The sequence below is a fragment of the Dermacentor albipictus genome, chromosome 3 (assembly GCF_038994185.2).
Source record: "Dermacentor albipictus isolate Rhodes 1998 colony chromosome 3, USDA_Dalb.pri_finalv2, whole genome shotgun sequence".
Lineage (NCBI taxonomy): Eukaryota > Metazoa > Arthropoda > Arachnida > Ixodida > Ixodidae > Dermacentor > Dermacentor albipictus.
In genome coordinates, this window is record NC_091823.1 from 20062863 (window position 1) to 20076933 (window position 14071).

General features: G+C 42.7%; 2 protein-coding genes across 4 annotated transcripts in view; one reads left to right on the plus strand and one right to left on the minus strand.

Annotated features, from left to right (window-relative positions):
- Positions 1-8138: 8138 nt before the first annotated feature.
- On the minus strand, positions 8139-9039 carry Chchd3 (Coiled-coil-helix-coiled-coil-helix domain containing 3). Its single transcript, XM_070535216.1, has 2 exons — positions 8932-9039; positions 8139-8734 (listed from the first exon to the last, which is right to left on the minus strand). Exon 2 carries the CDS (start codon positions 8730-8732, stop codon positions 8241-8243), a length of 492 nt encoding a protein of 163 aa, XP_070391317.1. The 5' UTR covers positions 8733-8734; positions 8932-9039; the 3' UTR covers positions 8139-8240.
- A 119-nt stretch (positions 9040-9158) lies between these two features.
- tho2 (THO complex subunit 2-like protein) overlaps positions 9159-14071 on the plus strand; it is a 111329-nt gene continuing 106416 nt past the window's right edge. For all 3 annotated transcript variants that reach the window (XM_070535213.1, XM_070535215.1, XM_070535214.1), the window contains exons 1-5: positions 9159-9284; positions 9823-9893; positions 12093-12184; positions 12271-12322; positions 12404-12477. In XM_070535213.1, coding sequence (XP_070391314.1) covers positions 9220-9284; positions 9823-9893; positions 12093-12184; positions 12271-12322; positions 12404-12477 — 354 coding nt within the window. In that variant the 5' untranslated portion in view covers positions 9159-9219. The remainder of the gene's footprint in view (positions 9285-9822; positions 9894-12092; positions 12185-12270; positions 12323-12403; positions 12478-14071) is intronic.

Sequence of the window (14071 nt, forward strand, 5' to 3'; positions counted from 1 at the left end):
TCAGCGGTCGAGACAAATCTAGTTTGTTATGTCCATTGCCAGGACAATTTCACTTCACTAAAACAAGGCTTTAGATGCATGGATCTCTATGAAAATTTCAAGGGGAGTTTCATTTACTTCGTTATATCTATTATTTTGTTACATCCTATTTCGTTATAACGAGGTCCAAGTGTATTGCCAAGTCTGAGCAATTATTTACATTGTAGATGTATCCTCTTTTGGAACACTGTGCTGCTCAATAATCTTGATGAAGCTGTGATGTGCAGTTTGGTGGCAATAGTTTAATACTGCAGAGATGTGGGATGTTTATGCAGCTATGTATGAAATTCAGCCAAATTTATCATGCAGCCTTAGTTGTTCTTTATAGGGATGCTAAGAGCAAGTGACAAATTTAAAAGGGAAGCTGGCGCTAACGCTGTACAGCATGAACTGCAAGCAGGTACTCATGCATGTGCTTAAAGCATGCTTTATGTAAAAAGCAGAACACTTTGTTCATTGCCGTCACGCTTTTTCTGAGCTGCTTCGCACAGACCTGCAGTGATCAACGGTTGTATAGTATTGTTGACTTTAATAAAACAAAACCTCGCATGCTACGGTTACGAGAGACTACCTCACCTACTGCATTGAGCAGTGCTCTAAGAATTTATGCCAAAAATTATTAATGGAAGTCCTACTTGCTTCACTTTTTGTCAGTTGTCTTTAGTGTACAAATTATTTTAATGCACTCCCTGTGATTTTCAGTTTATGTGTCAGTTTGCTGCTAGTAGGCTTAAATTAAATGTGCCAGTGTGACTGACACTGACTGATTTTTTCCATGAAAAATCAAGTACTTGGTGTGAGGTAGGCGCACCTATTCTTGTGACCTCATGCAATTAAAATTTTTCCCATTATGACTAGCCATTTGACCTTCCTAGAACCTAAGTTGAGTTCATATGTTGTAGCGTAGCAAGACGTGCAAGAAAACTATGGAAAAATATGAACATCAACTGTTATAAGTTCCACACAGATTAGTTCTCACACAATTGTGCCTGATGCCATAAGATGTCATTAGCCTTCTGCATTGCTAGCACTTTGGTGATCTGGGCTAGAAATGAAAGCAGTGGTTCAATGTGAATGATGTTCAGACCAGTATATGTTTTCTAGCTGGCAAAAAATGTACTATAATGGCATTTCAGCAATGGAGCTTTCTTCAGCAGTGTTCATTGACAGTTACTTTTCTGTTTTAGAAGAATCTGTACTCAAGTCCTTGCTATTTGATAAGTTATTGTATGTTGTCGGGTGTACTGTCAGGTGTATTACAGAGAGAGTGTAAGAGTGGGGTTGAAGATTAATATGCAGAAGACAAAGGTAATGATAAATAGCCGGGCAAAGGAACAAGAGTTCAGGATTGCCAGTCGGCGTCTACAGTCTGTGAAGGAGTAGGTTTACCTAGGTCAATTAATCACAGGGAACCCTGATCATGAGAAGGAAATTCACAGAATAAAAGTGGGTTGGATTGCATACAGTAGACATTGCCAGCTCCTGACTGGAAGCTTAGCATTATCATTGAAAAGGAAGGTGTACAATCAGTGCATTTTACCAGTGCTGACATATGGGGCAGAAACTTGAAGACTGACAAAGAAGCTTGAGAACAAGTTAAGGACTGCGCAAAGAGCGATGGAATGAAGATTGCTAGGCATGACATTAAGAGACAGAAAGAGAGCGGTTTGGATCAGAGAGCAAATGGGTATATGTAGACAATATTCTAATTGACATCAAAAGGAAGAAATGGAGCTGGGCAGGTCATGTTATGCGCCATTTAGATAACCGTTGGACCATTAGGGTTACAGAATGGGTACCAAGAGAAGGAAAACGCGATCGATGAAATGAGGAAATTCGCTGGCGCTAGTTGGAATCGTTTGGCACAGGACAGGGATAATTGGAGATCGCAGGGAGAGGCCTTCGTCCTGCAGTGGACATAAAACAGGCTGATGATGATGATGATGTACTGATTCATGTTGGTACCTCTGTCTATAAATAAAAGACTCTTCAACCTTTTGTTTTCATAATTCCTCCAATTACTTGTTACATGTCTTCACTGTTGGCTATTAAATGCTTCCTTTTCATGGATGTCATAGTAGTGACATAATGAAATTCATTTTTGATGAAATTGGACATCAATGTACACACTGGACTGATTGGCTTTCAGTGCACGTCACTGGACATGCTTGGTCAAACTTCTATCAACACTTCCTTACATGTGTTTGGCATCGTTGACAGCTCTTTTAGACATGGCTGCAGGCACAGTCTTAGTCTGCTCAGTTCCACTGTGACATATAAGCAAGTTTTGATCATGTTACAGCATGCTGTAGCAATGCAGATTTAAAAAAAAAGTTTTGTTGTCACTTAGTACAATGCATTTGGGCACAGTGAGCGGGCATTATGTTCTGGTAACAAACATTCTAGTAGCAGTTTTTTGTGGCCACTGCGGCATATGAAACTCCTTACACGTCTGAAATTCAAAAGAAAAATCTTGCCGCCAGCAGAGGTAAGCCATATGGTGACAGCGATGCGGCCTTGAAGGTCCTGCTTATGTGATGTCATGGATGTGCCAGAGACTTTCATATACGGCATTTTAAGGGAACCAAATAATCTTGGCAAGTTTCAAAAACTATCTTATGCGAAAAGCAGCTCAAGCAGATGAATACACATTGAAATTTGTGACATACTGGCACTGCGATTTCGGCGCTAAATTCAAGTAGTTGGCCTATGTTTTCCTCGGTATTGAACTTTTCCCGCAAAATAAATGCAAACAAAGTCTTCAAGAAGGAATACACTTAACCCATTTCAACAGGGTGCCCTAAAGGGACACTAAAGCGAAACAATAAATCAGTTTAGACTAATCAAGCATTGTTTGAGAACTGTGCAGGCAGTCATTTCAAAATAATAGTTTATTAGATGAGAAAATAAAGGTTGAAGTATCAGTATTTGAATTTCGCGCCGAAACCCCGACGCCAGTATGTCAGTATGATGTCGGGGATTCCAAAATATGTTTTTGCATTTGGGCCACGTTGGTTGAGTAAATGTTCGAAACTTGCCATGTTTAATATTCGGTTCCTTTAGAACATAGTGTAGTTAGTCTGTACCGCTATATCAATGAGTAGGCCCTAGAAGATGCCATCAAAATCCATGATGTCGCAGCGACTAGGTGTGGGAACTTAAGGAGGCGTTGCCACCCGTCTCGTTCTTGCGCTTTTTCTGGTGTACCAAGACTTTTATCCTGGTAAGAGTGGTGTTTTTGGTGTTGTAGAAAGGTAACTTACAGATGCAGAAGAAATCTTTTTTTTTGTAATGTTTCTTTGAAGGTTAGACCCACCGTGGTGGCTTAGTGGCTTTGGCATTGCGCTGCTAAGCCTGAGGGTACAGGATCGAATCCCGGCCACGGTGGCTGCATTTCAATGGGGGCAAAATGTTAGAATGCTTGTGTATCGTGCATTAGGTGCACATTGAAAAACTGCAGGTGATCAATATTAATCCAGAGACCCCCACTATGGCATGCTTCATAATCATATCTTCATTTTGGCATGCGAAACCCCAGAATTTAATTAATTTAAAGCTTAGCTCGGGTTTAACTTCCATTCTTGAATACCTATGAAATGCATTTGTTACCTGCTTTGGTAAGCACTGAACTGACCTGAATGAAATTTGTCACATTTCTTCGCTTCACATGCATTTTAAGTAAGAATGCTTATAGGTAAAGCTCGCACCCGGACAGTGCGCTGACTTGTTGTGACGTCATATCTTATTTTGTTATAGCGCAAGCTTGACAAGGACAATAGAAGGCACATCTGACACACACGGCGCTACTTAGTAGCTCTGTGTGTGTCAGATGTGCCTTCTATTGTAGCGCTATGTGTGTCAGATGTGCCTTCAATTGTCCTTGTCAAGCTTGCGCTATAACAAAATAAGATATGCCGTACCAACAAGCCCCTATTGCTATCCTCATGTGACGTCAGGTTTGTTGACGAGATAGTTCGTCGTGTGAACGCACCTTGAAGCACACGTGTGGCCACAGGCATTGCACACGCACTGCACTGCAAGGTACAAAACTTTCACTGATACGGCTGTGAGCAAAAAAGTTGGCAGTGGCTTAGCTCGGCTATGCCAGGATATACGTAGCGAAAGCTGAGGCATAGCATGGTTAGCCTTGGTTAATCTTGATTGCAAGTCCAGGTTAGTCCGGTTGTCTAGCTATGTAGCGGCATTTAGCCACTCGTTCAGCGCGCTGTTCGTCTGTTTCCTGGGTGATTCGTTCCCTCTTCATCTCGTTCCGATGTCGATTCCAGGCCTCCTACTGCTTATCAGAATTTTCGCCGTCCATACTGCCGCCTCAACTGTGGTTGCGGCACAAGCGGGCTCTCCTTTTCAATCCTTCCACATGTTATGAGGCATGCGATGCAGCTGGCAAAGCGAGTGGAGGCAAGCGAAACGATGAGGAACGCGGTGTGATGGCATACCAAGTGGCGGCAGTGAAAAGGCGCGGCGGCGGAACACCTGTGGCTCGGTGCTACTAGTGGCGAATGCGCAGTAGTGACTAGGGAGTGAGAGAGGGAGAAATATCCGTGGTGAGGCGCGCATTGTGACATCATGTGCCTCCTTGGAGCACCGCCACGGTGAAATCACAAGTTCGCGGCCAGTAAAGCTTTCGCTTTAAAACAATCACGCCATAAATGGGTGTGCTGCAAAGTACTCCAATGCATTGCCGACCGAGCCCGGCGACACTAGTACAACAGGCGCATCCTACCTAACACTGGGCATGTCGTTATATCATTGTGACCAGGCCATCTCCTCACCACATGGCAAATAAATCTCCGCCCACCACGACATGCACTCTTACCTACCTATGCCATTTGCTGCTGGATATCAAACGCTGCAGCAATGTGCAGTTTGGAACCGGACGTGCTAACGACTGAACTAACATGCACAACATATTCGCACTTGGGAAGTTGCCTGCCTGTCGTACAAAATATTAAAGGAAGAGAGTAAAGCTTGTTGAACGTTGAACACTTTTTTTTTGTAGCGGTTGATCATAGCCATGAATCACACTAGATGGATGGGGCTTGTAATTTGCATGAAGCACATGGGTCAACCGCCTCTTTCTGAGCAGTCGCAGCCCTTTTTCAGTTGCCATGCAGCGTTGTATACAGAAGTAACTGCACAAGGTATTGATTAAAAGTGACTATGCAGCGTCTGCAAGTGAGGGGAAGTAGCAATTGTTAGAGTTACTCTATACAGCTCCATTTAGGGAGCAAAGGAAGCTATATACAGGAACTCTAGCAGATGTGGATGGTAGGCAACCCCTTGTGCCTTCGTCCAGCTCTTCTTGGATTTCGACTTCATAAGCCGTGTTGAGATCGGTGACTAGTAACAATCAAAACATCGCAATGGTGATCTTCCTGTGCTGCACAGCAGGTTCTACGAAGCGACCATTTTCAGCAGTGGCATGTAGTGGCTAACATAGGTGCCTTCGACGAACAATGCCACTGTCAATGGTGTGCCGTTGCAGTTTTTGGCCACAACACACGGGAAACTAATACACCTGACCTTGTGGACGTCGGAGTGTCGGTGCTTCAGAACATAAGTGTTCGAAAAACATAATAAACAGGAACACATCAACGAGGCTCTGCATTTGAACGGACACTAAAGAAAAAAACTTCATCTTTGTTAATTTCCTGGAAAGAGGTTGACTATTACAAAAGAAAATGACGGACAAATCTATATTTTTTTAAAATTTCATACCAAAACTTCAGAGCCTCTACATCAGTGTGATAGATTTTAAACTGTTTTGTCATATTTAGGCCTTTGTGGCTCAGTATATTCCTTGAAATTTGCTAAGTTTAGTCTCTGGTTTTTTTTTTAGAACATAATGTTGTTCATTTTTAGTGATAAGTTTTCTAGGCCCAAGCAAATATCATCAAAATTCATGATGTCGCAGCGATCTGGGGTGGGAGCCTGAAGGCGGCGTCGCAACCATTTTCTTGTTATTGTGCTTTATTTGGCTTACCCACACCTCCTTTAAAGGTAAGAGTGACATTTTCGGTACTTATAGAACAGTAGCTCGTTAGTACAGCTAAACATATTGTCTTTAGTGTATAGCATATACTATTTAGTTAGGAGAGCTCATCAATGCAGGTTTAGCTCACACAAACATTACTTTCAACATTGCAGTATAAACTGTTATGAACAGATATTTCAGAATCGTAAACTTGCAAAATTTATTTGTCGGTATGTTGTGTGCAGCGGGCCAAATGTAATACAGCTGCACAGGTGTTACACATGCTGTGTTTAATCCGAATTGAATTCTGTGATTTCACGTGCCAGAATGACAATTTGATCATGAGGCACACGGTAGTGGGGGATTTTGGATTAATTTTTAATGTGCACCCAACACACGGGGCACAGGCGTTTCTGCATTTTGCCCCTACCAAATGTGGCCACCGCGGCAAGATTTGATCCTGTGCTTGGTAGTGCAACACCATAGCTGCAAAGCTACCATGGCAGGAAAAAAGTATTTTCTTACAAACATTTTCAAGTCTTGTGTCAAAAGTATTTGAAAATGCTAAATACTGCAAGTTAATTCGCAGTCACTGACTGCAAAGCCTATCACACGAAATTTCAATCAATGTTACGCTTAGTTGCACACATTAAAAGAAAGCTCTCTCTATCTATTTTTTTACTCATGCATGGCAGCGCTGGATGAAGTCTGTGTTTTTGGCAGGTCAGGTAGTCGGTAGTCAGTGTTTTCTTGGAAAACTGAACTCAAGCGCCATCTAATAAAGCAAGTATGGTAGACTGAGGTTTTGTTGATGGGCTGCCCAATATATTAACCCATTTGTGGTGTAACATTCTAACCAGCGCTCAAAGACTCTCTGCTCAAAGGAGGGGTACGGGGGGGATGGTGAACTCCCATGTATACATGGTCTCCATACCTACATATGTGTACATGTAAATGCAGAGGTAATAATACATAAGCTAACTGAAATTTTTTGGGAAGGGATTTTGTAATCAGATGACATTTGGATGAATACACCTTTTGTGCCAGGACCTCTAAATTGCTAGGGTAGGAAAACTTGTGTTATTACATAACTCTGGCACTCAGAAAGAACAAATTGTACTGAAGGAAAAGTACTAGCACTCACTGAAATTAACTGCTAACTGTCCAGCAAATAAAGTAAACCTATGCCTGCCTCAAATGGGCGAGTGATCTGCATGCACACAGCAACATTTCAGGTTTTTACACTTCTTTATGGCACAGCCTGCCAGGAATAATTCGACAAAGCTATTTCCCGCTTCTGGCGTCCAATATTGCTGATGGCCAAGCCAGACCCCCCCCCCCCCCCCCCCCCCCCCTGACATTTAAGCTCTGGTTCTAACCAGTTTTAAAGAATGATATTGCAAATCAAATCAGTTGTGCTCATAGTGCTGATTCAAGTTTTTGTACAGAATCCCTGCAGTAGCAACATTACCTATACTCTGGATGACTGAGAAGTTACTTTGGAGAGAGAATCTGTAATGTAATGAAATGTCGAATGGTACTTTTTTTTTTTACCCACTTTTACGAACGCAAAATATAGGACGATGTGGCTCAGCACTGTGCGTTAATTCGGTTCTCCTGAGCTTTAAATACTTCAGGCTGGGCTTTTGCTGTGGGCTCCAACTGTCATAAAACTGCATTTGGTGGAGTTTGAAGTCTTGAAATTTCCCAACATTCATGACAATTCTCTGCATGTTACAGTAGGCAATCGACATCATGGAGGGGCATGAATAAGCTGAAAGCATTGGCGCTGCGGGTCTAAGCGGTGCTTCCAAAAGGTAACCCTCAAGTTGCTTTGCATAGCTTTAGCAGACAGCACATATAAGGTTTAGCTTCAGCAAGCCGGTTCCTTATTCTACAATTTAGTCACGTCTCTACTGACAAGAAAAACGCCATTGCCTTTAGAAATTTACCCTGCGAACCACTCCTTGAGACACAGTGGAGCAGTCCGTTATGCTCTGTGTTCTAGTTCTAGGAACTATTGGGGGCGTGCTCACGCTAGTGGCTCGGTATATAGCCACACTCACTGGCCAGTCTTGCGCACGCCAATTCATAAACAAAAGAATAGTTATTATGTTATAGTTTTATTTTTTCTAACAGGCAAACTGGTTTTTAGAAGCAAGACTCAATGTCACCCAGAAGACATCAAGCATGCCTAACGTTCATTCTACTGAGCTACAATGTCTTTTCTTGCCTCGTGAACACACTTTGTGAACGCATCGACGAGCTTAGAACAATTTAATGGCGCGCGCTGGTTCTTCGCGTAACAATCCATTACTTTTTGCTGGTGCCCCTCGCACACAGGAGTGCACGTATGTTGGGCGTACCGCTCCTCTACCTGCTTTACGGCACCGGCAAACTTGTCGGTCGCCAGTTTGTACAATTCTTGATTCTGCCGTTCTACCTCCTTCAAATTTTCTCGCCAGACGTCATCAAGTTTCTTCAGTTCGTCGTGGTTGAGCCTCCGGCTCTGAAGGTTGTCTCCCGCGGCAGTCCTCGGCTCGTACGGTACACCGGCAGCAGTCTGTCGGGCCACTGTGGACGAAATAGAGTCGGATTCTCCCTTCAGCCTCTTCACAACAGAGTCTGATATCTTGATGACATCCGGAGAGTTTTCGTTAACGATGGTAACTCTCCTGGTGCTTCCAGACGAGCCCATAACTGGAAAGAAAACGAAGACGAGGCACGGTTCACGGTGCCCGCACGACAACGAGAAAAAGCGACGGACCGGCACGCAGTAGCTAGCTTGCGGCTCTTCTGCCGATTACCAATTCAACTGGTTATTAGTTTCCTTGTATTGTGTCTCGCTAAAAACGTCAATGTCACGGCAAAACACATCGCATAGCAATCACAAATACCTTGCTGAGGACCCGAAGCTCTTGCTGCACCTCCAGCAGAAAACAAAACGTCGCGATGGCAGTGCCTACGCCGGAGACATCCGCAACTACTTGCTTCATGAATGTAAAAAGTTAAATATTACGTTATTGGAATACATTTTTACAACGTAGGTGCCGAACTTTTTATTATATTTATTTTGATATAATGTCTGATCACTTTCTGATGTTCTCTTTTTTTTCTTGCTGTCAGCAGTTAATCGTCGCTAGAGAGCGTTTAGCGCGCTAGCGGTAGTTTGTCGGCTCACAATAATGGCGAGCCGGGTTGTGTCTTCAGACCTTTGTAAAAGTTGGGAAAGATCAGGAAAACTTGAGTTGTAAGTGTTTACCGAAGCAAACCTCGCCATCTGCATAGTTTTCAGATTCCACATGTGCGAGAATTTATGCCTGTTCCTTTCAGGCAGCCAAAATAATTACTTTTGCTAGGCCTATCGTCTGGACAAAATTTGATTGACTTGAATAAGATGCGATAAAGAACATTGTGGTTTGCCAGCGATTGCACAATACATGTATATTATGGGAAATTTCATATCCACGCTTGTATGTACTGACGCAGTGGTGTGCGGGATGCCGTCATCAGCGCTGGCACAAGTGTTTAACAGCAGCGCGCCATCGCCACAGCCTGAGCTTGCTAATGCGATTAACGCGGTCTGTTTTCTTGTTAATTTACTCGGTACGTTGCACTTCGGAAGCGGCCTGACGAGTATAGCGGTCGTTCTCCTGATGCAAAGTGCTGGAGGACGTGTTCGTCGCACGAATAGCAGCACTGATTTGCAGTAACTATTGCTAATCTGAATACGCGGCTGGCCGTTAGCAGGATTGTGACCTTTGCCGTCTTGTTCCCCCCCTACCTAGCATCAAGCTATGTCGTTCAGCAGCAGCCGGCATGCAGACGTCAAGGTTGCCTTCAGACAGAGGCGGGAGGGGTAAGTGCGCATCAGTTGCACGTAGCCTACAAATTTTAGTACCATTGGAGGTGTCTCAGCTTCCGTGTGCGCACTGAACTAGTGTCTGTGTGCCTCTGTTTGTGATATGTGTTGCACATTGCGGCACCTCTTGCCTATGGAACGGACTTTAAAGCAATTTAACTTGTCGTTTGTCCTCGCATTATTGATTTGTCTTACTTGCGTGCATGTGTTTTTACTGCCACGAAGCAGGCTCTCATTTACCGTGCTCTGCCGCCGTAGTATTGAAACTAATAGCAATGTGTTCTTGTTTTGATGCTTAAATATTCTGCTCTTCCCATTGGCTGTTGTGGTAGAAAAACAAGGAGCATTTTGTTATTCTGTCGATTAACGCTGTCAAAGAGGAACTAGAAGTTCCTGGTCTTGTTCTGCTTTAGTAGCAGCCGCATTGTTATTTTAAATTCGAACTGCTTTTTGTGCAGTAATGGAAAACTGAAAACTTAAACTTCTGGGGGTTCTGCTCAACATACCCCAAATGATTTTTCCATGGTATTTTTAGCCTATAATGATCTGTTCATGTTGTCACAAGGTTGAAAATACTGGTCACTGACATGGTAATTATTACCAAAATTCAGGCCCATGCTAATGAATGTCAGATCCTCGACATCTGCTTTGGATGTGTCCTGAAACATGAGCGATCAGAATGGAAAATTTGAGAAAGGCTAGACTGAACCGTACCTGAAGAGTATGACCATTGGATAAAGGACAATAAGCTTGCAAAGACACTGCTCCAATTCTTGCATGATGCAAATTAGGAAGGTTTTATTTAACTTTATTTTATCCTTTATGCCTTGCAGCAAATCCTCCCAAATAAAAAGAAAGAACTCACCAGATTGTCCACATTAATGTGTATGCTTCTTTTATGTCATAACCTATGTTTTGCTTTTGGTAAGAGAACTGTCGCTTTGAGCAAAAGTTTCCAGAGTAAAATGCAGCATTGTAAGATTTTAATCATGGGAGCCTTGATTAGTTATAAAATTTTCTGCGACTTACCTCGTAGCTTTGTTGAGATTGCACTGTATATCATCTTTCAGTGCTATTTGAAGTTCAATTGGGTTCTCTTTCACAATGTTCGCAGATGCTCCAACTTGGCACAGAATTTTTCTCTGTATAATCACATGACTGTGTACGAGAGCTGCAAGCATGTTGGTTCAGCCAGCATAGGAATGATAGGAGTGCATGGATTTTCCAAAACTTCAATAATATGCCTTGGTGGCTTTGCATATTGATAATTTGCAGCAAAGTATTGGATTTCAAGTGTAAGAAATTGCAATGAAGTATGCTCGCAGAATGTTATTGCCTTCATGTATTTAGAAGGATATGATTGCATGGAAATTAAAGTGTAATAAATAATGCAACAAGAACATCTGAAGCTACAAGCAAAAAATTAGACTAATACACTTACTACCCATCATTCCCAGCTAAACCACCTCAGCATCAAAGTTCTCTCTAGCAATTTTATTAATCACCCTGCACTCTAGGCTATGTGAAGCATATCACACCATTTTGCTGTCAGTTCTGTGCTGGTGCAGAGTGAGCCTACAACCTCTTGCACAGAACCTCTACTACCTTCTCAGCAATGGGGCTCATGATATCTGCTGCCACTCAAAACAAAGACATCATGCAGGCAATGCACAATGCTTGGGTGGAGAAAATGGTGGCATGCAATGTTTTGAAAATTAGGTCAGAGAACACAGGACAGTCCGATTAGTGCTTCTTGCTCACAGTTGAGTGGGGCGTGTGTGCATTATGCAAAAGGAATGAAAGATTCAAGGGTGTGCTTGAGGTGTTACGATAAGCTATCTTCTGTAACTAATTACAAGTTAATTTTAGAGTAAGCTTGTGTCTTTATGCTTTCCTAAGTCACAGTTGCATGATGCTGTTGTATTGTGCCACTGGAATTTTAAAAAAAATTTAGAAAACGATATGATTTGTACGTGGTAGGACCATGAATATTGGTACATTTGGCTTTATCTATTTTTGCTGTCCTGAAATGAAAGGAGGGTTTTGGTGTTCTAGCAGAACACCTAAATGTTTTGATAAGCATTTAAGAATTTGAATTGATAAGCATTAATGAATTTGAATTCTGCCATCTCAAAATTACTGCATTCAGTAGGCCTTTGATGACAAGGCTGCAATGGTGCAAACCTGCTTTTGTAGACCTGCAGTTGCTGTTACATGACCTATGCTGGCACGTGGTGGAGGATCGTCTCAAGGTGGACCAGGCCCTGGCGGCCCTAGCCGAGGTTACCGTAAGTGGTGTTGTGTGGTGGGCGGCTTTCGAGCCGTGCGGATTTGCCCCACGCCTGCTCTGCGCTGGGGCACTTTGTTTGCTTAGGCGTTGCATCCAGAGATCTCCTCCATGCTGGTGGATCTGGTCTTCCTACTGGGTACGTGCCTGGCTGCTTGCCTCCTTTCTCCATAAGGCATTGTCGGTGGCCTATCTAGACGCCTCCTTACCACCTCTTTAGACTTCGAGACGCTGTCAGGAGAGAACCGGGACCAGAGGGATCGCTTCCACTGGCTTCTGGCTGGCTGCGCCAAGGTGAGTAGTTCACTGTTGCCGTTGTGTGTCTATGCTGGCAGCCTTCACTTAGAGCACATATGACGATCTTGAGGTGAAGTTGAGCAGTCATGCATACATATCTAAGAAAACCCACCAAATAACCCACCAATACCACTTTAACAAGTTCGTTTCTTTTATGTTAAGCTAAGTTGGTTTGACATAGCTTTATTTTTCAGCTCAGTAATGGATAAGAGCCCAGATAGACAAGACAGTACTCTTTCTTGTCTTGAAGGTTAGGTTGACCCAGTTCTGAGCTGAAAAATAGCACTCTGGTTAACCTTCCCAGCAAAGACAAGCAAGAATTGCTGGTAAAGAATGCCCAAGGTGTTACCTGTTTTGAGTCTGTTTGGCAAAGAGCAGCAATTGAATTTGTTTTTTTAATTATTATCTCGCCAACTTTTCTGTTTGACATTGTTTTATGAGGTGGAGAACACTGATTATCTTTCTTTAATATTGTACCATTGAACTGTTGTTAAGCATTAGCTCATATTTAACAGGTAGAGATTCCATTGTGCAGCAAGGTCGTGACAATATGTTTTTTGGACACCAGTTCTGCTAAAATTTCATTGTATAGCAACTCAAGCAGTTCAGATTGTGTTAGAGCCATCTACTATCAAGTGTATGCTAGGCAGAAGTGTTTCTATGAAATGTAAAATTCGAGTGACATTCTTTTGTAATAATTCTGCATACATTAAATGTCTGCATTTGTGGTAAAAGAAAGCACTAGTACTTTTGAAAGCCTATGCATAGCGTGAAAGCTGCCACCATGCTGAAATCAGTGTTGGCAGCTGCTGTGCCCACTTAACACACTTGTGCAATCCGACAAAAGAATTTCTTAAGAGGTGATCCAATACTTATGCTATGCTGCTATGTTGTTAAGGAATATTCTGGCATTACTAGCACATGCTTTGCAGCTTTTAAACCCAAAATGACTTTCAGAGCTGCAGCGCATGTACTTTAATTTACTGCATGGATGGTGCAGTAAACTGCCCTTACAGTAACATTGCTTCATTCGAATTTTTTGTAGTCGTGACTTCAGTGCATGCATTTTAGAATGGGTTATTCAGTTCAGTGGCAGGACTCAGCTTAGTACGAAGTGAGATGTGGGAAATCGCGCAGGACTGCTCTAACTGCTCCATGCAGCATACTTGATGACTCATTGCATTTCTATGGGCCAACCTTCTCAGAGGAGCGCTGCGAAGTTCACCTCACCACATGACAGTAGCTCCTTAGGTCCAGCTGTGTTATGTGAGGATCAGCGACAGACAACGCAGCTCTTTACGGACATCGGCAGAATTTTGCTGCTATGTCATGTTGCCATCAAGTGGGGCTTTTATTTAGCTGTTACATGTAATGAGCTCCTGTGCTGCTGGAGTCTAAATTGAATGTTACATGGCTCTCTTATAGCTTCTCTGCTTTTCATGACATTCCACTTACAACAAAGTCACTTTCGTTTGCCACTGACATCGTTATATAATTGTACGTCAATTTGCTTGCCCAAGTACGAAATTAGTAAAAACAAAGTGTGAATTGAAGGGGGGACAACTAAAGCATGGCACTTGTGTTGAGTGTT

Excerpts from the sequence above, each read along its gene's own strand:
- Chchd3 (XM_070535216.1), bottom strand. The coding sequence starts at position 8,732 with ATGGGCTCGTCTGGAAGCACCAGGAGAGTTACCATCGTTAACGAAAAC.